This window comes from Rhinatrema bivittatum, chromosome 4 (genome assembly GCF_901001135.1).
Source record: "Rhinatrema bivittatum chromosome 4, aRhiBiv1.1, whole genome shotgun sequence".
In the NCBI taxonomy this organism is placed as follows: Eukaryota; Metazoa; Chordata; class Amphibia; order Gymnophiona; family Rhinatrematidae; genus Rhinatrema; species Rhinatrema bivittatum.
In genome coordinates this window covers 316,635,288-316,661,629 of record NC_042618.1, presented here as the reverse complement: position 1 = coordinate 316,661,629, position 26,342 = coordinate 316,635,288, and the positions used below count along the sequence as shown (strand labels likewise).

The 26,342-nt window shown below is 43.6% G+C and overlaps 1 protein-coding gene across 1 annotated transcript in view; it reads right to left on the bottom strand.

Moving 5' to 3' along the window:
- Positions 1-9,186: 9,186 nt before the first annotated feature.
- TRIM16 (tripartite motif containing 16) overlaps positions 9,187-26,342 on the bottom strand; it is a 46,010-nt gene continuing 28,854 nt past the window's right edge. The window contains exon 6 of the mRNA XM_029600289.1: positions 9,187-11,402. Within this exon, the coding sequence (XP_029456149.1) occupies positions 10,555-11,402 (848 nt within the window). The 3' untranslated portion in view covers positions 9,187-10,554. The remainder of the gene's footprint in view (positions 11,403-26,342) is intronic.

Sequence of the window (26,342 nt, the reverse complement as noted above, 5' to 3'; positions counted from 1 at the left end):
CAGATACAGGAAGGGTTTGAGAGTTGGATCAGCGGGAGAGGGATTGGCTGTGGAAGGTGAGAGGGGGGATGCAAGAGAGGACCTAGGGGTGAGAGTATCAACTGGGGAGGTATGTGAGAAAAGAGAGAGAATGACAGATGATCAATTGGGGTTTCATAAATGGCTTGGAGGTGAGAGAAGTTCAGTGGGGAGGATGTAGAAAGCTGGAGTGAGCGAGCTGCTAGGTTAGGAAAGAGAGTGGAACTGGGGGATGTAAGAGGGATCAGCTGGAGGGGCAGAGGTTGAGAGGCCCTCTGGAGGGGGATGGAGGTTGAGAGAGGGGATCAGTTGGAGCGCAGGAATGGTGAATGGAGGGATTGTTGGAGGCGAACTACACCCTTGCTAATTAGGTTTGGTTGTCCTCTGGGGTCCTGTGAATTTTCAAGTGCTAAAATGGGGTCACAATCACATTGGCTAAAAGTTTGGGAAACCCTGGTATACAGAAAGGGAAAGAATGTCAATATAAATCCTGCATCTTCAGTTCTGTATCACACTGTGCATCCACAGAAATTCACCCAACAATGGAGCTTGGATGATTCTCTAATAGCTCATCATATAAAAAAGATATTTTCAAATTCTGGTGTCACCTCACAGTAATATCAGCACAAACTCCTTCCACTGCCAGACATATTATGAACTAAGACGAACCCTGCAAAAAAGACACTCAACATTTATACAGCAAACCTATTGTAACATCAAGGACTCAAACAACAGTAACCTAACCTGTGAAAAAGCACAGGTAAATATTACACTGGGTCCCAGAATACCAATACACCTCCTACTGGAGAACATGAGGAGTACAGTGACTAGTGTCTGTTAGGCTGATCGCCCCACATACGAATTGAGATTTTGAGGTGACTGTGGGGAGATAGTACAAAATGGAGGTAGGAAATGAGGGAAGTAGTAGACTATGAAGGGAAGAAGTGACATGGGTGGAAGAAGATCAGATAGGAAAAGAGTAAAGATGTGAAAAAGTGGGAGGTGGGGTTGGTATAATGAGGGAAGAAAGAGGAGAGATGGGGAGGCAAGCAATAGGAGGGAGGGGAGAGTGGTAGGAAGATATGGGAGGGAGAGAAGAGATATGCAAAGGAGGAAGATGATAATAAGGGAGAAGGGAGATTGGAAGGAGAAAGACCAGGAATCAAAGAGGACGTGTGATGAGGATGAAGGTGAGAAGAGGGAGGGTGGATGAGAGAGAGACTGATGGGACAGACTGTGTCTCAGTTACCTTCAGTTGTGTGCAGTCAGGGCTGTCAAGGGATTCAGTGAATCCCCAGCCCATAGATTTTGCTACAAATTGGCAAATGCCATCCTAGTTTTATACATCAGATCGGGCAGGGATAAACCAAACCCTTGCCCGATATAATTAGTGGCGATACACCTCTCTACCTCCCCTGTCCCCTCAAACTGGCAACAGGAGTTATGTTTAACCGAACGTCATCTCCTGCTGCTGCAGGAAGAGTCTCAAGCTCTTACCATGAGATTGGCCCACAGCAGCAGGAGATGACGTTCAGTTAAACGCTACTCCTGCTGCCACCTATCCCATGACCTGGCAGGCTACCATGAAGCCTATCTCACAGCAACTGATTAGAGAGGGACCCATTGTGGTAAAATAGCTATGTGATACGGTATCAAGCAAACTATCCTAACTATGCACCCCCTCCCCCCCCCTTTTTGTTTTTAGCAAGGGCTCTATTATCGCGAAATTTATAGCAAAATGATGAATCTAGCTGCTAGTTTGTTGTTTTCCAAATAAAAGATGTATTGGTATTTTAGAGCCTGATATAATATTTGCAAGTAGATTTTTTCATATTTATGCTTAGTAGAGATGTGAATCGTGTGATCAATCATCTTAACGATCGATTTCGGCTGGGAGGGGGAGGGATTCGGATCGTCGCAGTTTGGGTTTTTTAAATATCGTGTAAATCGTGTAAATCGAAAACCGGCACACTAAAACATCCCTAAAACCCACCCCGACCCTTTAATAAATCCCCCACCCTCCCGAACCCCCCCAAAATGCCTTAAATTACCTGGGGTCCAGTGGGGGGGGGGGGGAGGACGGGAAAACCGGCACACTAAAACAACCCTAAAACCCACCCCGACCCTTTAAAATAAATCCCCCACCCTCCCGAACCCCCCCCCAAATGCCTTAAATTACCTGGGGTCCAGAGGAAGGGTCCCGGTGTGATCTTTTACTCTCGGACCTCCGTGCGTTGTAGAAATGGCGCCGGCGCTACCTTTGACTTGTCATATGACAGGTCAAAGGTAGCGCTGGCGCCATTTTGTTTTTTTGTCCCCCGACGTCAGGAGCGTAGGAGATCACTCCCGGACCCCCGCTGGACCCCCAGGGACTTTTGGCCAGCTTGGGGGGGCCTCCTGACCCCCACAAGACTTGCCAAAAGTCCAGCGGGGGTCCGGAACAATCTCCTACCGCGAATCGTTTTTCCGTACGGAAAATGGCGCCGGCCATACAGCATATGGCCGGCGCCATTTTCCGTATGGAAAAACGATTTGACTGTAGGAGGTCGTTCCGGACCCCCGCTGGACCCCCAGGGACTTTTGGCCAGCTTGGGGGGGCCTCCTGACCCCCACAAGACTTGCCAAAGGTCCAGCGGGGGTCCGGAATGACCTCCTGCAGTCGAATCGTGTTGCCGTACGGCTGGCGCCATTTTGCGCAAAATGGCGCCGGCCGTACGGCAACACGATTTGACTGCAGTAGGAGATCGTTCCGGACCCCCGCTGGACTTTTGGCAAGTCTTGTGGGGGTCAGGAGGCCCCCCAAGCTGGCCAAAAGTCCCTGGGGTCCAGCGGGGGTCCGGGAGCTATGTCCTACGCTCCTGACGTCGGGGGACAAAAAAACAAAATGGCGCCGGCGCTACCTTTGACCTGTCATATGACAGGTCAAAGGTAGCGCCGGTGCCATTTCTACAACGCACGGAGGTCCGAGAGTAAAAGATCACACCGGGACCCTTCCTCTGGACCCCAGGTAATTTAAGGCATTTTGGGGGGGGTTCGGGAGGGTGGGGGATTTATTTTAAAGGGTCGGGGTGGGTTTTAGGGTTGTTTTAGTGTGCCGGTTTTCCCACCCTCCCCCTTCCCCTCCCCTTCCCCTCCCCCTTCCCCCGATTTACAATTTTTTGACGATAAATCGGGGGAATTGTTATTGTATCGCGGCTCTAACGATTTTTGACGATTTAAAATATATCGGACAATATTTTAAATCGTCAAAAAACGATTCACATCCCTAATGCTTAGTGTTGTTTTGGTACAGGAGATTTACTATATTGTAATTGTTTATTCATGGCTTTCTGAATAGCCCACACCCAATACTTGTTACAACAGGCCTAATGCCATATGGATTCCTAGTGTCTTTTGGTCTTGGGGAGAGAGGGGCCTGAGGGAACAAGACTACTAGTGACTTAAATGGGGTGGGATGGGAGTGGAGAGGAGGATAAAAGCAAGACTGAATCCTCTGCTATAAATGTCAACATATGCCACTGATTACCCTTTTATCTTCAAGACAATTATCAATGTCTGGGGTAAGGGGAGATTGGTATTGGTGGGAAGGACCTATGGGCCTGTGCCCCGGATCTTTTAAGTACCTAGCAATGCCCCTGACTAAAGTACCTTGACTCTTTAGGAATTCCTTCCGCCCTGGAGGAATTATAGCATTAAGTTGTCACTAAGCCCTGGTATCAAGTGTGCTGCCAACTTCTAGCTATACCCAGAAAGGGGATACAAAATTCTGTTGGAGCAGCAAAAAATTCTTATTTTTCAGTCACATGTCCGCAGAAAATTTTCTGGTGCACCACCATCAACTTAAGCAGTCGCCATATGCCCTGCAAACAGCCACCGACACTAGGGCGGCTGTTACCCAGCATCTTAGATTGCCTTGGCCTTTTCCAGATGGCTTCCCACAACCAACAGCTCAATTTGATCAGCATGAGGAGCATGTAGCTTGCAGGACAGATCAGGCTATTGGAGGGCCTGTATTTCAGCTAATTCTGTTAATTTTTATTGAACTTGCAGCTTGCCAGATAGACCCAGATGCTAATCAGCCACTGTTGAGAGCTCCTGGCTGCTCATTAAGAGTAAAGATTTTCATTTATTTTTCTTTTTAACCAGGGGAACAACATTTCTTTTGATTCCTCCTCAGTGCAAGCCAGGTTTGTTAGAGGTATGCACAGACATTTGGTTTTCTTTTGGTTTTTCCTTTCTTTGGTTTTTCCTTTGTTTTGTTGTTTGTTAGTTTTATTTATTTAAACAAAACAAGAAACAACTATCAAAAAGAAAAACAAAATGAAAAAATGTCATGCCCCTTTGGAGAAGAAAAAATAGGGATGAGCATTCAGGAGAAATGATATAAGAAATGAGACAAAATTTCCTATTTCAATTCATTTCATTCTCAAAGTGAATGATTGAAAATCCAACAAAATTTTCTTGGTTTTCATGTTTCATTTTGAAAACAAAAAGGGTGATCTTTTGGGCCTAGCCCCAGGCCTGAAGCTGGGGCTTCGCCTATGGAATAGCCGAGGCCCAAAGCAGGGGCTGTAGCCTCCACCCAAGTGCGATGCTGGGACCAGGTCATGGGCCTAGGCCTGAGGCCTGGACCTCACCTAGGCATAGGCCTCGGCCCAATGCAGAAGCCACTGCCTACGCCCAAGCATGATGCTGGGGTCCAGCATCGCAGCCCAGGTGTAGGCGCGAGACCAGGTCTCAATGCTGGGTCCTTGACCTAGACCCAGGCCTGCTATCTGGGCCTGACCCATAGGCTGGATCCCAACACCAGGGCCTTGGACTAGGCCCGGGCTCATGCCCAATACTGGGGCCCGGTCCAGAGGCAGTGTCCTGCTTAACAAAATCTCTTGGAGATACCATCTCATAAGTCCTTTAAACTTGCTATGTCCCAAAATAGAATGTTTTCTATTGCCACCCCTAGTCTATGGAATAACTTGCCTGATAAGATTAGGGTACAGTTAGACTTACTTTCTTTTAGGAAGTTGCTGAAAACACACTTGTTCTGTATGGCATATACTAGAGAGCATCTTCTGCTTGTTGTGAACTTTCTGTTGGGTTTTCTGTTGTTATTGTTGTGCTTGTATGAATTTTTCTTTTGTATTTATTTGTTTTATTTACTGATATTGTTTTGCTTTATTGTGTTTTAATTGTGTATATGCTGATGTAAACTTCTGAGAATTGTAGATCAGCAGAATATAAATTTATTAAATAAATATACCCAGTGGATATTATTGCTATTTTCCTTTACACAATGTATGTGTGTGACATGACTACAGGATACACACAGTAGGCTTTAAAAGGGTAATTTTCAATAGTGTATATACCTTAGCACATACATGCATAAGTAGGTGTACTTAAAGTTATGCCTTTATTTTATAAAGTGTGCAGAGGGAGCCGCACAGTTTATAAAATGTGTATCAGCACCCTGAAAGTACACATGTACATTTCTGGACATGCATATTTTTTTAATGCAGGGATCCATATAGTTTGTACACATTTTATAAAAGTATGCACGGATATTATAAGCATTAAATAATTATAATATGTGCATGTAATAACCCATGGTTTATGCACATAGGTTATTTTATAAAGTTGCCTAATATATGCACATATCTCACTTTTGCATATACTTATTTGTGCATGTACTTTTAAGCACCAGTAGACCAAGATTTACGCCAGTTTACCCAGACCTTCACCTTCTACCCAAAGAAAGTTAGAACAGATTTGTGGAGATCCAAATTGTATATATTTGTACTTTCACTATCTGCAAGAAATAGGAGACAGGAAAATGCTAATACAATGTGTGTGAAATGGTTCTTGTTTAAAATCATAAAGTCAATAAAGCAAGTTGACTTAAGAACATGGGTCAATAAAGGTTTAATCAACTCCTGGCTAGGAAGCCATGCTGAGTCACCAGCCGTTATCCCATGGTACTCAATAATTAACACTCACGAAACCATCGCCTACAGCACTGCCTCTCAAACTGAGCGACAGGCCACCTCCGGAGAGTATAGTGTGGATTGTGGTACGGGCGATAGGTACATGAGAAGTTTGGTTTGACGTAATGAATTGCATTGTACTGCAATTTAAAAAAAAAGCTAATTTAACCCTTTTTTTTGGGTGAGGGGGACAAAAATATTACAGGGAAGAAAGAAAGGGGGGAGGGGGGGGGCATAACCTAAGGGAGTTTGAGAAACACTGCTTTCAAAGCATACAGTTTGTATGGATGAAGCGCACATGCAGGGGCAGCTGGCAATGAGAAAAGTGTCCAAAGAGCCTCATTTGATTGTGACGATCTAACATTTAAATCAATGTGACAATTCCAGTTGATTCTGTTCCACTTTATTAATTCGGCGGTACAGAGGAGCTAGGCCCACTGAAGGCCCCTTGAGAGTCTTGTGCAGCTCTTGCTCCTTGGTTTGAGTGACATTTCTTCTTAAAGTCAGGAAACAGTACGAGAAAAATCGATTACACGACACTGTTGAAAATTCACACAGCATTCGATTTATACAAGTTACTTAATCCAGTGAAGTTTGACCAGCCAGGTCAAACATGCTCGATAACACCTTATCTGAAACTCAAAATGAAAAATCCACACAGAAACAGTACAAGGCATGGCTTAATGGTTTGAGCTTATTTAAAACAAAAGGTATTTTGTTAACTAGCAAGATTTTCATATAATATAATATGACAACTATAAATAAGTAGCAAAAGCACAAAGCAGATTGCAAAGGAACAGAAGCATAATTAAGCAAAGTCTTTTGCCTCTGGAAAATTTGGAAGTATCCCCACCAGGCGTGAAGTTTTCCACGAAGGCTGAAACCTGAACATACCCCTCTATACAAGATAGTGCGGCCGGGCCTTAAATTTGCCACAGGCAACAGTGTTTTCTTCATTTAACTTTCTTTACCAAAAGAGTTTGAAACCAGTTTGAAACTGAAAAATGAACTGTCTTCTGTCATCTTAAAATATGGTGCCAGACCTTTAGAGGTCGATAAAGCAGCAGTGAGTTGCAAGATGTAGAAATTGCAGAAGATATTTGCAGATTATTGACAACTTTAACTTCTACAATTACAACTTATTATTTCTATAGTACTATGCTATGTATGTAGCACTGTACAAAAAATGTAATAAACAGTCCCTCTGTACAGCCTGCAATCTATTCAAGACAAACTCACAGCTTTTAGATGTTTTTACTGTGCATTTCAAAAGGTTTTTAAAGTACATGGGGGGGGGGGGGGCATCATTAAATATTAGAATGATAAATCATGTAAGTCAAAAGCAGACATAACTGATTATCTGCATGGTCTCTACCATCAAATAAATGCAGACTATATAAATATACCTCCTGCCATTTTTTGTTATTATAACACTACCACATCTGGTGAATGTATAGCACTCTGCAAAGTGGAGCATTATCACCATTATTATACAGCACCTTGTGTTCCATTGCTTAATTACATTAACTCATTCTATCTCCTAAATAATTAAAATACCAAATGCTCTCAGATCTCAAAGTACTTACAAAAATTCTTCATCCAACAGCCAAGCAGCTGCAAGTTAGCAATTTAAAAAAACCTCTTGGGAAAAGTTCAGTTTTGTGTAAAGTCATCTAGACTTCATTAGAGCTTAAACTGGAAACCATCTAATAATGGGAGGTTGTGAGTTATTTAGGAGTGACAGGAGGGTCCATCCCCTAAAGGGTGGGTCAGTATTTTCAGAGTATACAGTAAATGGTGACTTCATGGATTACTGAGAAGAGCTCTTGAAGTGGTCATTGAGGACAGATGTCAGAGACAGCTAAAGGGATGCTCTCTGCCTTAAGGTTTCATTTGATTCATGGGAGAATGGTATGGGTTTGACCCAGGGAGAGATCGACCCTTGGACAACAGGGAGAAGATATGTTCCTGTCAAGCCAGTCATCTGTGAGCAATCCTTGGAGCAAGAGGAGGATTGTCTAAATTTCTTTTGGAGGTCTGAAGAGTCAGACACCTTTTTAAGAATATCAAGAGATTCCAGGGTTCTGGAATAATACATAAGCTTGCATAAGGAACTGAACTGTCTTTATGTGAGTTTGGAACATAAAGAACTGTCTCCTGTTTTGATTTTGTAACTCTGGACTTTATATTTTTGTACACTATTCTTTTGACTTTCTTCAGTAAAATCTTTTTGTTCGGAACACAACACTTGGAATGAGGACTATTTATTTATTTTTTTAAGAGTGATCCCCTTTGGGGTACTGTTACACCCGTCGGTCGCAGATGGCTGCGACCGCTGTTGCTCACCTCTTGCCTCACTGCACTGCCTCCATTGGGTAAACTCATGGCCTCCACCAGCTATCGCCGGCCTGCTTGCCCCTGTTCCTGGGTCTCCCTCTAAGTGTCATAGTGGATAACACATTGAAATCGTCAGTTCAGTGTGCTGCGGCAGTCAAAAAAGCAAACAGAATGTTGGGAATTATTAGAAAGGGAATGGTGAATAAAACGGAAAATGTCATAATGCCTCTGTATCGCTCCATGGTGAGACCGCACCTTGAATACTGTGTACAATTCTGGTCACTGCATCTCAAAAAAGATATAATTGCAATGGAGAAGGTACAGAGAAGGGCTACCAAAATGATAAGGGGAATGGAACAGCTCCCCTATGAGGAAAGACTAAAGAGGTTAGGACTTTTCAGCTTGGAGAAGAGACGACTGAGGGGGGATATGATAGAGGTGTTTAAAATCATGAGAGGACTAGAACGGGTAGATGTGAATCGGTTATTTACTCTTTCGGATAGTAGAAAGACTAGAGGACACTCCATGAAGTTAGCATGGGGTACATTTAAAACTAATCGGAGAAAGTTCTTTTTTACTCAACGCACAATTAAACTCTGGGATTTGTTGCCAAAGGATGTGGTTAGTGCAGTTAGTATAGCTGTGTTTAAAAAAGGATTGGATAAGTTCTTGGAGGAGAAGTCCATTACCTGCTATTAAGTTCACTTAGAGAATAGCCACCTCCTTTACCAATGGTAACATGGAATAGACTTAGTTTTTGGGTACTTGCCAGGTTCTTATGGCCTGGATTGGCCACTGTTGGAAACAGGATGCTGGGCTTGATGGACCCTTGGTCTGACCCAGTATGGCATTTTCTTATGTTCTTACCCCACTACACAGATCCTTGGCACCTCTGTGTCTGTGTGACTTTCCTGCTACACTCCCCGCTCCACGGGCAGTGTCACTCTCTCTCTGCTTCATCTCCAGTTCCTGCTGCCCGTCATACCCAGCAGCTGAGACCTCGCCTCCCGATGGTGAGGCTCACAGGGCTCCTCCATGTGGGCGGTACCATCTCGCACCTCAGCCCAGGGCCCACATAACCACAAACCCTAACAGGTACTCCAGGCTAAGCCAGTCCCCATCACAGAGCCTGTGTCCCCAATCCTGCAATGAGTGGATAAGCACTCAGCAGTGAATTGAATTGTGACTTCCTTGTAAAGGGGAATTTACATTTGCTAAATTACATTTTCCCATAATGATAGCAGACTCTGTGGCCAAATAATTACTATGGTTATCTAGTTAGATGCCATTGCCTTTGGCTTAGGGCTCCTATCTAGCATTGCAAGCAGGCAAGCACCTATCCAAAGAGCTTCATCGCGTGGAAGCTGTTACTTGATGTGGGTCTCTATCAATAAAAGTCAGTTTAACTAAATATTATTTTTGGTTTACTTATAGGAGACTAGCCTTAATGCCCGTTAAAATGGGTGAGATTTGCAGTGCTCCATCCGTCCCAACTCCCTCCCCCCTTCCCCGGCAACGGCGGAGGGACGGGCTCAGGCTTTGTTGGTCTGACCGACCTTCCCCCCCAGCACCACGAAGGGCCGGAGGCAGCGGCGGCGGTGGTGGTGGCAGGAGCTGCAGTGGCAGCCGAGGGGGATCTCGCGAGGCGTCTCACGGCTGTCCCAGCTCCCTCCCCCTTCCCCAGCGTTGGAGGGACGATCCCATGCATGCGCCGGCCGTCCCAGCTCCCTCCCCCCTTCCCCGGCATCAGAGGGACCATAGCTTTGCCTTGGGGTGTCAAATCAGCACATCCATCGGAACTATCTCTTCCACGCATGCGCAGCCTATCTGACCCAGCCGCTCTCTACTGCACATTCGCGGCACGTCGGTCCGGGCTCCCTTATAGGTATGATTGTTCTGTACCAAAAGAGCTCTGCAAAAGAAACACAGCAGAACCATTACTTTTTACTACACTAAGTAACTGCACAGTAGAAATTTATTAGGGCTTAGGATGATCCTTCTAGAAATCACTATCAAAGCAATGATCAATCTTGTGTCTGATAATGTCAGCGGCTGAAAGAATCAGCCTGAGATTTTGAATCCATTGTAATGACTATTTTTCACCACAGGGCCATTTTGAATACCTCTTACAGAATTCCTGTATGCAGCTTACATAATGCATGCTTAATTTACATGCACGAAATTAATACTCGGCAGGAGTAACAGAAAAACCCAACCGGATCTAAACAGTAGTAACTATTGAGCCACAAGGTGGTGATGTTGTTTTCACCGAAACATTGGATAAAAAGTTCAAAGACTCAGCCATCTTTGAGTCACTTACTGAAGACAAACAACCATTAGTGGCAGTTCCTGGTCCCTGAATGATGGTTGTTTCCATTCTTACAGTTTTCACTGTAGTATTGACAAGGACTTCTGTTGTGGGGGTTGGAGGGGTACTTGATGAAGCTGCTCTCTCTGATGAAATGGTAGTAGCAGACACAGAAGAGGTTGTAGTTATTGTTGTTGTTGGCAGTTGAGTTTTCTCTTCTTCTCCATCCGGTCCAATAATTTGTACAGAGTTTTCTTTCTTCGGAAGCCAAAAAGCAGCATAAAGTGGCTCCGTGAATTCATGTTCAAACTTGTGTAGCAAAGTCATTGTATCACTGCTGACTCCATAAAATGACAAACTCCCTCTTGGATAATTGAGGTAGACGCCTACTCTGCTGAATTTATCTGCTTTGAGCAGTGTTTCGACATCACTGTGCCAGGCAGAGAATTCCTTGCCGCTCCATTTGAGACTCCAGGAGAAATCATTGCCTGTAATGGTGCTGTTGCTCTCTGACCCTTTCCGGTCAATGCATTTATATGTCATGCCTACATGAATATTTTCACCTTTAATTTCAACCTCAAAGTAATGGCGACCCATGAACAGGCTCTCTAGGCAGAGCACCTGGCGCCAGTGTTCAAACCTTTCAGGGTGATCCGGGTATGGATGTTGCCAGGGAGAACTGTTGGTCACTTTGCAATTGTCCTCCAGAAGCCTGAGAAATCGATGGGCTGTTACTGGGTCAAGTGTTAATGCACAAGTATCTAAATATATTTAAAAGAGAAAAAAAGGGGTTATTACAAAGTCATGTCTGGTCATGCAGTCTTTCAATGCTGCAATGCACAAGACGTGTTGTATCATACTCAAGCTGATAGTGTTACACAGAAAAGATACCTCTCAGTGGAAAGTGGCATTGAAGGGCTCAACCTTCAGGACTAGCACTGAAAAAGTCAGTTTTGGAGGACCCCAACCCTTTGCCATACTCAAGGACAATGTTAAGAGAAATAATAAAAAAAAAAAGAGACAAAGCATGTGTAATAAAACCATGTAGAATAGACAAGAGTTGTATAACAGTAGCATTTTAGTGCAGTGATTCACAATCATTTTTATGTCATGGCACACCGTCATCTTTCCTCTCCTCTCCCACTCGGTATCATTACCATCCTTTCCCACTGCATCATTACTTTCCCTTCCCTCTTTCCCATCCTCCCAACATTATTATTTTTCCCTCCCTCCTCCTCAAACCACCTGGCATCACTACCTTTTGCTATCCCTCTCATCCTCCCTGGAATTACCACTCCCCTTCCCTCCCAGGCCTCTGGCATCATCACATTCCCTTCCCTCCCACTTCTTGGCATCAGTCCCTGCTCTTCTCGCCTTTCCCACTCGCCTGGAATTGCCATCTTCCCTTCTCTTCCCCCACTCCCTAATATCACCCCTTCCCTCCCTCCTTTCCTTCCCCTACCACCCCCCCCCCCCTGGCATCACCACCGTTTTCCCTGCCATTCTTCCCCCTCCCAGTAACTTCAGCACCATCGTCTCCTAATAACATGAGGATGTGCCATGCTGAGTCAGACAGAATGCTGGGTCAGACCATCAAGCTCAGCATCCTGTCGCCAGCAGTGGCCAATCTAGGTCATTAGGAAGATCCCAAACAGTAATCCAGTTTCTTATTACTCACTCCTAGGAATAAGTGGGCACTTCCCCCAGTCCATCTGACTAATAATTGTTTATGGACTTATTCTTCAGGAACTTGTTCAAAGCCATTTTAAACCCAGCGATGCTAGATGCCTTGACCACATCTTCCAGCAAAAAAATTCCACATTTTCACTATGTGGGAAACATACTTTCTCCAATCTGAGTGAAAAAATATTTTCTCCAATTTGTTTTAAATCTGCCACCTGCTAGTTTCATGGAGTGTCCCCCTAGACCTAATACTATTTAAAAAGATAAATAACTGTCCCCTATTTATTTGTTTCACCTCATTCATGATTTTATATACTTTTCTCATATCCCGTTTCATTTACCTCATCTCCAGATTGAAGAGCTCAAACCTGTTTAGCCTTTCTTCATAAAGAATAAGCTCCATCCACTTTATCATTTTTGTGGCCCTTCTCTGTATCTTTTCTAGTTTTGTAATATCTTTCTTGAGTTGGGGGTGACCAGAATTGCACACAAACAGGTAGATTTCAAAAGCGTTGCCTGTGCAAAAATGGCCCCATATGTGTGTACATACCTGTGTGCACATGGGGCCAGATATTCGTACCTACGCGCAGGCGTAAATTTGTGTGCTCAACCCGGCACGCACAAATCTACACCCAATTTTCTAACATGCGCGCGCAGCCACGCGTATGTTATAAAAGCCGGGGTCGGCGCATGCAAGGGGGTGCACACTTGTGCACCTTGCGCGCACCGAGCCCTAGGGGAGCCCTGATGGCTTTCCCCATTCCTGGGAGCGGCCTCAGAGGGAACTTTCCTTCCGCCACCTTCCCCTCCCTTCCCCTATCTAACCTGCCCCCCAGCCCTACCTAAATCCCCCTCTATCTTTATTTTTTTTTATTTACGCCTGCCTCTGGGTAGGCATAGGTTGCGTGCGCCGGCCAAGCACTGGCGTGCGAACCCTGGACCCAGTGGAGAGACCTCTGGCCAAGCCCATGCCCCGCCCCCAGACCGCCACGCCACTCCCACACCGCGCCCATTTTTCGAGCCTCGGGACTTACATGCGTCCGAGGCTTGCGCGCGTCGCGGGGCCTATGCAAAATAGGCTCAGCACATGCAGGAGTGGGTTTTCGGGGTTACGCGCATAATATACGCTCGTAACCCTTTTAAAATCTGCCCCACAATGAATAAGGAGGCAGAAAAGGGGCAGGGCATGGGCATTCCAGGGTGGGGCCAAGACTTACGCATGTAACACCTGAATTTTGCAAGGCTGACCATGGCAATGAGTGCCATGTTACCTGCGTAATTTTATTACCGGTCCTGATGAGGCACAAGTCTGAATACTTGGGGAGAGAGAGAGCGTAAGAGAGAGAGCCTAGGGCGCAAGGATCTGTAGACCCTTTTAACACTCCCCCCCTCCCAACCCAGCCTGTTGATATACTTGCATGGATGATATAAATTGAACATATTTTTGCTCATGTGCCCCATATGAGCATTTATGAGTGCACACTCCTTTTAAAATTTACTTGTGAGTGCAGTCACACCATTGATCTAAATAAAAGCATTATTATAAATGAGTAATCTGTTGTACACGCTTTCAAAGAGTACAAAGTTACTAGGTTACACATTTAAAACTAATAAGAGAAAATGTTTTTTTTACTCAACATATAATTAAGCTTTGGAGTTCATTGCCAGAGGATGTGGTTAAAGCTATTAGTATAGCTGTATTTCAAAAAGGTTTGGACTCGTTTCTGGAGGAAAAGGGGAAATCCTCTGCTTGTTCCTGGGATGAGCAGTGTGGAATCTATCTATCGCTTGGGATCCTGCTGGGTGCTTGTGACCTGGATTGGCCACTGATGGATCTTTGGTTTGACCCAGTATGGCAAGTCTTATTATTCATGTTATTCTCTATTCCTTTCTGAATAATTCCTAACATTTTATTTATTTTCTTGACTGCTGCCACACACCGAACTGAGTATTTCAATGCATTGTCCACAGGGACTTCTAGATCTTTTTCCTGGGTGATTATTTCTATATGGAACCCAGTATTATGCACCTACAATTCGGATTTTTTTTTCATATGTGCATCACATTGTACTTATCCACATTAAATTTAATCTGCCATTTAGATGCTTAATTCCCTAGTCTTTCAAGGTCCTTCTGTAGATCCTAACAGTCTACTTATAGTATGTTTTAAGTACTTTGAATATTTTGTGTTATCTGCAAATATGATCAATTCACTCGCTGCTCCCTTTTCCAGATTGTTAGTGAATAAATTAAAACAACATTGGTCCCCAATACAGATCCCCGGGGCACTCCACAATTTACCTCTGTCCATTGGGAAAACTGACCATTTATACCTATATCATTTCCTATTTTTTTTTAAACAGTTATCAATCCACAGCAAGACATTGCCTCCTATTCCATAACTTTTTAGTTTTCCGAGGAGTCTCATGAAAGATTTTATCAAATGAGGGCCAGATTCATTAAGGCTTTTCTCCCATTTTGAGTCTATGGGAAAAACCCATAGTGAATCAGGTACAGCTTCTGAAAATCCAGATACACAATGCAAATGGCTCACCTTTATCTACATGCTTATTCATATCTTTAAAGAGTTCTAATAGGTTAATATAACATGACATCACTTTGCAAAATCCAGGCTGGCTTTCTCCCATTAAGCTACATTTACCTATATGGCCAGTCATTTTGTTCCTAACAATAGCTTCCACCATTTTAAGAACATAAGAACATAAGAAAATGCCATACTGGGTCAGACCAAGGGTCCATCAAGCCCAGCATCCTGTTTCCAACAGTGGCCAATCCAGGCCATAAGAACCTGGCAAGTACCCAAAAACTAAGTCTATTCCATGTAACCATTGCTAATGGCAGTGGCTATTCTCTAAGTGAACTTAATAGCAGGTAATGGACTTCTCCTCCAAGAACTTATCCAATCCTTTTTTAAACACAGCTATACTAACTGCACGAACCACATTCTCTGGCAACAAATTCCAGAGTTTAATTGTGCGTTGAGTAAAAAAGAACTTTCTCCGATTAGTTTTAAATGTGCCCCATGCTAACTTCACGGAGTGCCCCCTAGTCTTTCTACTATCCGAAAGAGTAAATAACCGATTCACATCTACCCGTTCTAGACCTCTCATGATTTTAAACACCTCTATCATATCCCCCCTCAGTCGTCTCTTCTCCAAGCTGAAAAGTCCTAACCTCTTTAGTCTTTCCTCATAGGGGAGTTGTTCCATTCCCCTTATCATTTTGGTAGCCCTTCTCTGTACCTTCTCCATCGCAATTATATCTTTTTTGAGATGCGGCGACCAGAATTGTACACAGTATTCAAGGTGCGGTCTCACCATGGAGCGATACAGAGGCATTATGACATTTTATTCATCATTCCTTTTCATCGTTTTATTCATCATTCCTTTTCTAATAATTCCCAACATTCTGTTTGCTTTTTTGACTGCCGCAGCACACTGCACCGACGATTTCAATGTGTTATCCACTATGACACCTAGATCTCTTTCTTGGGTTGTAGCACCTAATATGGAACCCAACATTGTGTAATTATACCATGGGTTATTTTTCCCTATATGCATCACCTTGCACTTATCCACATTAAATTTCATCTGCCATTTGGAAGCCCAATTTTCCAGTCTCACAAGGTCTTCCTGCAATTTATCACAATCTGCTTGTGATTTAACTACTCTGAACAATTTTGTGTCATCTGCAAATTTGATTATCTCACTCGTCGTATTTCTTTACAGATCATTTATAAATATATTGAACAGTAAGGGTCCCAATACAGATCCCTGAGGCACTCCACTGTCCACTCCCTACCACTGAGAAAATTGCCCATTTAATCCTACTCTCTGTTTCCTGTCTTTTAGCCAGTTTGCAATCCATGAAAGGACATCGCCACTTATCCCATGACTTTTTACTTTTCCTAGAAGCCTTTCCTAGAAGCCTTTCCTAGAAGCCGAGTAACTACAGACTGGTAAGCATCAAGCTTACCAGTCTGTAGTTACTCGGGTCATCCCTGAAGACTTTTTTGAAAATTGGCATTCCATTTGCTATCCTCCAATCCTCAGGACTAGAGGCAGATTTGAATGATAAGTTACAGATTACCAGTAGCAACAGGTCCACAATTTCATATTTGAGTTTCTTTGGAACTCTGAGGTGAATATCATCATGACTATTTACTTGATCAGATTGTTATAATATCTCTTCCAGATTCACACTGATTTGATTTAGTTCTTCTGAATCATTACCTACAGGAAGGGTTCGGATGTGGGCCTCTCCCCAACGTACTCCTCGAAGACCAGAGCAATTACTGGCATCAGTAGCATGGTATCCACTTAGTGTTTGGGTACTTGCCAGGTACTTGTGACCTGGATTGGCCACTATTAGAAACAGGGTAGTGGGCTTGATGGACTCTTGGCAATTTCTTATGTTCTTAAGCAAAGAATTCATTTAGGGCCTGATTTTCAAAAGCATTAATGCGCTTAAAACTGGGTTTTACACTTATAAATGAACTTTACCCATGAAAGTGGGCTTTTGAAATATGCTACAATATATGCCATTGACTTGTCAATAGGTTTGGCCCAGGTTAAAGGCACTTAACATGGATAAATAGCTTTTGAAAATTGCCACGATAATATGTTGCATTTCCATGTGCAACTCCTTTGAATATTCGCCTGTTAATCAGTCATCTAACAGTCTGACTGACTCCCTTGCATTTTTCTTGTTTTTAATCTATGTGAAAAAGCTTTCATTATTAGCTTTTGCTTCTTTTGCAAGTCTCTCCTCAAATTTTCTCTCGCTCTTGATGTATTAAGGTTTTACATCTAATCTTATGGGCCTTCCTATTTTCCTCATTAGATCCTCCTTTCCATTCTTTAAAAGATGCCTTTTTGGCTTTGATAACCTCTTTCTCGGCACCATGCTTGTTCTTCTTTTTTTTAATTGTGGCCTGATTTTTCAAGCCCTGTAGGTACATAAACACAGTTTTATGCACCTAAATAGCTGTTCTAAAATAACTCTGGGTTCAGTACAAATAAATGCAAGCACATAACCTGATTTCATGCATACTTTTATATGCATTGGCAAAAGGCATTCTGGAAGTTGGAGCTGGAATTTGTGTGCATACTATTTTATAGGGATGTGAATTGTTTTTCTAACAAATTGAAATATCGCGCACTACCCCGAAAAATGATTTTTCACTAAAAAGAAAATGGGGATCCATGGGAAAACGAGATTTTCCCGCGGCCAGATGATCCCGAAAGAGGGAACGATCAGACACCCGATTCACATCCCTACTATTTTATATTCAAAAACTTGTGTGTAAATTAACCCCATCGAGAAAGAAGCTGGCAGATGAGGAGGCAACAGCATTAGTAGGAGGCGGAGCGCTGCTCACTTAGGCCCTCTGGCAGCCAAAAGCTGTAGCATGGGGTAAAAAAGCAAGACTTTGCTGCCAGCAACAGTGGCTGTGATCTATCCTCATCTCCCCTCTTCAAATGGCCAAAATATGTGCCATGGAACACTAGTTGAGAATCTCTGCTCTAGGAAGAAGGGATAAAAAAGTGTTTACTCTGTGACATGTGGTCACCTAATGTAAGAGAGGTGCTCTAAAGGGGCAGGTAAAAGGAAAAGACAGGGGAAATTGATGCAGAGGAGGATAAGAAAGAAAAGTATTGAGAAAGGGAACCCAGAACGGGGATAGGTGTGGGTGGGGGGTGGAGATAGACTAGACCATGGTTTCCCAACCTTCTTCTGGAGGCACATGTACCCAGTTGGGTTATGCATAAGATAGATTTGCAGATTTGCATATTTTGGATACCCAGGTAGGCAAATCTATTTCATGCATATTCATTATGGATAATCCTGAAAACCCGTCTGGCCAGTATGCCTCCATGAGAGGCTTGGGAAAACCTGGACTGGACCATAAAATAAGCCAAAAAGTAATTGATGGTAAAGTTAGAGAGAAACCAAAGCAGAAGGAAGAAAGGAATTGTGGTGGGAGTGGGGAAGTGGAAGTGGAATGGAACAAGGAAAAGGCAGAAAAGGTAGGGGGAAGAAAAATACTTAGAGGTGAAACACTAAGAGAAAAGGAAAACAGAGAACTGAAAACAATGCTAGTAGTGACTGCACATCACGAACACAGCAAAACAATTCCAAAGTGTATCACCTCGACAGATACAGACATACCTGGCTTCTGCCATGCAACCTTCAGCCTCTCTATCAGTAGTCATTACTGACTGCAACTGGAAATTAAACTATCTCCAACTCTGAATCAGACAGTGGTGTAGCCATGGGTGGGCCATGTAGCACAGCTTATTTTTGGAAAGCTGCAATCTGAAAGGGCTTCTCCCTCGTTAGGGTCCCTTTATTGGCTGCCAATTGCAGAAAGGGCAAAATTTAAGTTATTAGCCATTATTTTTCAGTCTATGAGAAACATGCTCTAAGTATTTATGGAAAAAACTGGCCTGGTATACGACACACAGACCTTTAAAATCCTCACAGGTTTGTCTGCTAGTGCTATCATCATCTTCAGCCCATAAAATATGGTTAAAATGATATACAGTTAGGATTTTTTTCAGTTGAGGCCCCCCCCTCCAGATTTGGAACAGCATGCTGATGCAAATTATTTGAAGTTTCACAAACATGTTAAAGCATGGCTGGTCCCTAAGGCAGTGGAATTCTTGTTGGGCAGGCGTTGTTTTTTTACTGACAGGCTCAGTATTCAGGTTTTTGTGTTTAATGTGTTTGTTCTGGCTGTTCTGTTTTTGTATTTTTATATTTATTGACTATTAATGATCATTTTATTTTGTTTTATGGTCTAGTGTTTGTTTTTAGTGTATGTGTTTTGATTATGTATGTACTTTGGTGAACCATTTTTATTGCCTAATACATAAATAAATAGTTTTTACTGATTATGAGGTATATGTAAAATAAATAAAATAAACATTTGAACTATGTGGGATACTGCAGTTCAAACTGCAAGACTGAATCTAGTCTGAGGCAACAGCCACACATAAGCAGGAATCAAGGAGAGGACGTGGAAAGAGGAGAGAGAGAGAGAGTGAGTGAGAGTGAGTGAGTGAGTGAGTGAGAGTGAGTGGATATATTCAGGTATAGCCAATGATGCTTCCCCCAGTGAATCCATAAGAACATAAGAAGTGGTATGCTGAGTCAGACCAAGGTTCATTGAGCCCAGCATCCTTTCTCCAACAATGGCTAATCCAGGTTGCAAGTACCTGGCTGGTCCCATACAGTAGATCTAATTCCTGTTACACACTCCTAGGGACAGCAATAACTTTCTTTATTCTACCTAGCTAATGTGTTATGAACGTTTCCTCCAGGAACTTGTCCAAATCACTTTTAAACCCCATTGTGCTAGTCACCTTAATCATGTCTTCTGGCAACAGATTCCATAGCTTGATAATGCATTGAGTAAAAAGCAGAGTTGCTTACCTGTAGCAGGTGTTCTCCAAGGGCAGAGGGACATAAGTCCTCACATACAAGTGACATCATCCGATGGAGCCCGGCACAGAAAAACTGTGTCAAAGTTACTAGACTGGACATGCCCGTCGGATGCTACTATACCATGTGTTCATGTGGGGTCCCTTCAGTCTTGTATTTAGCAAAAAACAATAAAAAAATGGAGAAACCAGTTCGTGGGGAGAAGATAATCCACATTATTAGCCAGGTGGATTTTGTGAGGATTGACATCCTGCTATCTTCAGAGAACTAAAAACAAGCCTTTTTTTTGTTTGTTTTATCCTTAACCTATAGGAGCAGCCTGGAACAAAAACAAAAGGCCCTAGATGGGAAAGAGTTGGGTTGTACATCTCAAACAAATTCCACAGGACAGGGTGATCAATCTACTGTGGCATCAGCTATCCCTACCTAGATACCAATGAGATGTGAATGAGTGGCAAGAACTCCACGTCGTAGACTTGCAGATCTCCTTCATGGGGACTGACTGCAGGTGAGCCATTGACACTGCAATGGCTTGTACAGAGTGAGCCTTGATATAGCCCACCAGATTCAATCCCATCCAGAAGGAGATGCAATCTGCTAGCCAGTTGGAAAGTGTCTGTTTGGCAATGGCTTTGGCGATCCCCAGCTTGTTGGCGTCGAAACAAAAAGTTGGGTGGAGTTCCTAAAAGCTTCAGCCCTTTCCAGGCAGAAGGCCAAGGCTCTCTCATAGTCCAAACTGTGCAGTGCTTATTCATCTTGGTGAGCATGAAGCCTGGGAAAACTGTTGGAAGGAGAATTGACTGGTTAAGATAGAATTCTGACACCATCTTAGGCAAGACCTTAGGATGGGTGCACAACTCAGGATGGGAAAACTTGGTATAAGGTGGATAAGTTATAAGAGTCTGAAGCTCACTGATCCTGCACGCTGAGCTAATTTATTACCTTTTTAGGTCCTTATTTCCCCTGGTAAAACAGTAAAAAGAATCAAATCAGACAGTCCATCTTGCTGCAGTGAGCTAGTTCCCTTTATTACATAAATATATACGCATAGAGAGGCTTGCCACCACCAAGAATCAGGAAGCAATTCATGCCTTTGCACTTACAATTCTTTCTTAAATACACTTTCTCACTTCTGCTTTCTTTCATATAAGACAAGGCATTAAGATTCAGCCTATAAATTGTCAGTTTTATACTCTTATTAATTAATTATTTACTCTTTATATATGTCTAGAAAAAGCAGAAATGGGACACTTCACTGATTGGTTATTAAAAGCAGAACTGCAATATTTTACTCATTAATATTCATTAATCATAAGTTATGGTATGCCTATGCAATCCTAATGGCCTTTTAGAAGTAAACAACTACTGGTTATAACTGGTTTTATTCTTACCATTATCTTTTAATTTGCTACATAGCCCTCTGTCACCTGTTCATCCTTAAGCAGTTCCTCATTATTTAATTAACTGTGTAATCCAGGCCTTAGCAGCCCCAATGCATCACTACAAATGGGATTCAGATCAAAGAATCCCTCTAAATCTGACAGTGCTGAAGTAACCACCACCAAAATTATGACCTTCCAGGTCAGGTACTCAGATCACAAGTGCAGCGGCTCAAAAAGAGCTTTAATGAGCTGGGCCAAAACCATGTTGTGGTCTCATGACATAGCAGGAGGTTTGATAGGAGGCTTCAAATGAACAGACCCCACATGAAATGTACAACTAAAAGCTGTACAGAGATGGGTTTACCTTCTAGATGATGATGGCATGTGCCAATTGCACTAAGGTAGACCCTTACTGAGCTGTTCTTGAGACAGTGTCAGATAAATGTAGATGGTAACAAGCAATTTTTGTGTGGAACAGGAAAAAGGATCTAGGGCCTGTGGTCACATCACATGGTAAACCTCCTCCAGTCCATAGGATCTTCTTGTGAAAGCCTTCCTTGAAGACAAAAGAATACGAGACATCCTGTGAGAGATCAAGACGTTGCAGAATCAACCTCTCAACATCCAAGTGGTAAGATTGGGATGGCATAACCTGCCTCTATCCTGAGAGATGAGATCTGGGGAAAACCCTGGCCTGATCAACGCCCAGATGGATATCTCCCAGAGGAGTGGGAAAAAGACCTGTCTCAGACAAAAGGGTGCTATGAACAATGGTCTCTGAAATTTCTGAATGACTGCTTCTGCAACTTTTTATAAGCCAAGTTCAAATTTGTGTAATATGAGCCAGTATAATGCAAATATCATTGGGATTTCTTGTGTGCGCCATGTTTTGCTATGTGCGCAAGGTTCATGACTTCTGTGAATGTGCATACATGCACAGCATAGAGGGGACAGAAGCTATGAGAATCATGATCCCCTTGTCTTCTTTGATACATATCCTATGATTCTGCTAGTATGTAGAGGGCCTCTTCCCCAATGAGGAGCAAAAGCATCCCAGGCTTTTTTGTTATGCACCTTCTGTCTGGAACAGAAGAGTGGGACCTTCTTGTTCCAAGGAGACATGAATAGATCCACCACTAAAGTTCCCCAGGAGTGGTTCGCTACCCCCTGGGTCAGGGAAAACTTGTGTGGCTGAAACGATCAACTCAGTCTGTCCGCTAACACGTTCTCCACACTGGCCTGGTAAGTGGCTCTGAAAGCCATCCCTTGAGAGATGGCCCAGCCGCACAGCTGGACAACATCCTGAGACAGAAGGTACAACCCCATACCTTCCTGCTTGTTGATGTAATACATTGCCACGTGATTGTCCATCTGTACAAGAATAACTTTGTTGGACAGCCGATCTCTGAAACTCCAGAGATCTCCCAGAGTTCCAGGAAGTTATCTAATACAGTTTTTCCTGGCAGACCAAAAGCTCTGGGTACAGAATCGATCTACATGAGCTCTCCAATCCAGGCTGGATGCATCCATCATGAGGACAATTTGGATCAAAGAAATTTGGAAAGGAAGTCCTTTGACCAGATTGGAATTGTCCCACCACCAGGACAAAGAGTCCCTGAGCAGTTGTGTGATCCAGATGCTGTTCCAGAGATTCTGTGTGACAGCTACTGAGTCCTTGAGATCCACTGGGTGCTTCTCATGTATAGATGTGCTATGGGAGTTACATGCACTGTTGATACCATGAAGCCTGACAGCCTCAACATGTGCCACAGTGATGTCTGGTATGGCCATAAAAGTTGTGGCCCATTGCTGCAGAAGGAAGACTTTTGCCTGAGTCATGTCTAGCAGAGCTTTGATAAACTCCAGTTGAGGTGACAGACTGAGGTGAGACTTGGTGTTGTTAATTACAAACCCTAGTAACTCCAGCACCCAGATGGTCATGCAGATTAATTCCTCAGCTCCAGACTGAGACTTGCACTTGACCAGCCAATTTTCCAGATAAGGAAACATATGCACCCCCAGTTTGTGTAAGTGTGCCACCATGTCTAGGTATTTTGTAAAGACGCATAGGGCAGACATTAGCCCAAATGGCAGACACCGGAGATAGTCGCTTCCAACTTCAAAAAGGAGATATTTTCTGTGACCTGGAAATATCTCTATATGAGTGTAAGCATCCTTTAGGTCGAGAGGACAGAGCCTGTCTCATTTTTGAAGAAAGGGTATTAAGATGCCCAGGGAAACCATCTTCAATTTTTCTCTTTTCTGTGAATTTGTTCAAGGCTCTTAGGTATTTTCTTCAGAATCAGAAAATATGTGGGAATAAAATTCCCACCCTTTTTGCCAAAGTGAAATAGATTCGACCATTTTGGCCATCAAGAGGGAGGAGGGCTCTATCTGAAGCACTTTCTGATGCAGCGACTGACCCCAAGATGGCTCTGAGGGTCATTTTGGCAGAAGAGCTTATAAGTTCAACTTGTACCCCCTTTTGATGATGCTAAAGATCCACACATCTGAAGTTATACCGGACCACCAGCTTACACAAAACCAACCAGAATGTCCTCTGGCATGGGTATTGGGATCCTGGCTATACCCTCTGTGATCCAGTCAAAACCCCATCCCAGGTATTAACTGGGATGCTGTTTCGGGCTTAGGTGCCCTCAGCTGCCTTGGACAGGAGTGAGAGGTCTCCTGCAAATAGGACTGAGGGGATAGAGGATAATGACTCCTTGGGCAGAAGTAGTATCTCCTCTGCCTGGATCTCAGGTACCTCCTAGAAGAGGAGGCTCTCCTGCCATCTGTACAGCTGCCGGTCCTTTGATGTTTATGCCTCCGATGCCAATACCAGACCTCCAGTGCCCAAACAGACATTCCATAAGATCCAGTCAGGACTGTTGTCCTTTCAGGATCATTTCTCAACACTTAGAGCACCCCCAGATATCATGTGATACCCCTAAGCACAGGACACATTATTAATTGGTGGCCATGATAGATATGGTTCTGCCATATCGCGGGCACCACTGGAATTTATTAAACATATCCGAGCAAAAGGGATACAAAATTGAACTCAGTGGGGTGGTGCCATCACTGGAAAATAGCAGCAAATGGAAATTTAAGAAAAATGAAGGGTACAATAAGGAATGAGACCAAGGGATTTCATGATTGACATCCAATCCTGAAGAAAAAAATTACGAAAATTGTATTGAAACTTCAGGAAAAAAAGTGAAAAGGCTCAAACTGCAGCCTATGGGCTCAGCATGGTATAGTAGCTGTAGCATGCTGTGGGCATGATCAGTGAGGCTCCATCAAAGTTCTAGAAACTTTGATATAGTTTTTCTGTGCCTGGCTTTTTTGGATGATGTCACCCATATGCAAGAACTGCCATACATATGTGAGAACTTCCATCCCGCTGGTTTTCAGAGAGTATTTTAAACCATTTGTTTTGAATCTGCTAGTTATTAGTTTGTTTTAGAATTATTTGAAAGGGTAAATAACCATCCTTTATTTACCAATTCCACCCCACTCATGATTTTATAAACTTCTATCATGTCCCCTCTCAGTCAAGCAGAAGAGCCCTAGCCTGCATAGCCTCTCATCATATGAGAGATGTTCCATCCCCTTTATCATTTTTGTCACCATCGTCTGCACTTTTTCTAGTTCTACTATGTCTTTCTTGAGATGGCGACCAGAACTGCACACAATACTTAGTGTGATCGCATAATGGCTCCATACAGAGGCAATATGATATTTTCTGTTTTATTTGCCATTCCTTTTTGGATAATTCCTAACATTCTATTTGCTTTTTTTTACCACTGCCACACACTGAACCAAGGATTTCAACATATTGTCTACAAGATCCTTTTCCTGGGTAGTGACTCCCAATATAGAACCCAGCATCGTGTACATGTAGTTGGGATTATAGCTCTCTATGTGCATTATTTTGCACTTTTTTTCATTACATTTCATTTACCATTCAGTTGCCCAGTTTCCTAATCTCACAAGGTCCTTCTGCAGTTTCTCACAATCCGCTGCTGTTTCAACATATTTGAATAATTTTGTGTCATCTGCAAATTGAATTACCTCACTTACTCCCTTTTCCAGATCATTTATGAATATGCTAAACAGTGCAGGCCCCAGTACTGATCCCTGTGGACCTCTCTCTATTTTGAAACCTGACTATTTAGTCATATTCTCTAGGGATGTGAATCGTTTTTTGACGATTTAAAATATCATCAGATATATTTTAAATCGTCAAAAATCGTTAGAGGCGATATACAATAGGAATTCCCCCGATTTATCGTCAAAAATCGTAAATCGGGGGAAGGGGGAGGGGAAGGGGGAGGGCGGGAAAACTGGCACACTAAAACAACCCTAAAACCCACCCCGACCCTTTAAAATAAATCCCCCACCCTCCCGAACCCCCCCAAAATGTCTTAAATTACCTGGGGTCCAGTGGCGGGGTCCCGGTGTGATCTTCCACTCTCGGGCCAATGATGCATTAATAGAAATGGCGCCGGCGCTATTTTGGTTTCTGTCCCCCGACGTCACGAGCGCAGGAGATCGCTCCCGGACCCCCGCTGGACCCCCAGGGACTTTTGGCCAGCTTGGGGGGGCCTCCTGACCCCCACAAGACTTGCCAAAAGTCCAGCGGGGGTCCGGAAGCGAGCTCCTGCACTCGAATCGTATTTGCCGTATTGCAAAATGGCGCTGGCCACACGGCCATACGGCCAGCGCCATTTTGCAATATGGCAAATACGATTCGAGTGCAGGAGCTCGCTTCCGGACCCCCGCTGGACTTTTGGCAAGTCTTGTGGGGGTCAGGAGGCCCCCCCAAGCTGGCCAAAAGTCCCTGGGGGTCCAGCGGGGGTCCGGGAGCGATCTCCTGCGCTCGTGACGTCGGGGGACAGAAACCAAAATGGCGCCAGCGCCATTTCTATTAACGCACCTGTGGCCCGAGAGTGGAAGATCACACCGGGACCCCCCCCACTGGACCCCAGGTAATTTAAGACATTTTGGGGGGATTCGGGAGGGTGGGGGATTTATTTTAAAGGGTCAGGGTGGGTTTTATGGTTGTTTTAGTGTGCCGGTTTTCCCGCCCTCCCCCAATTTACACGATTTAAAAAAAAAAACAAAACCGCGACGATCCAATTCCCTCCCCCCCCCCCCCCAGCC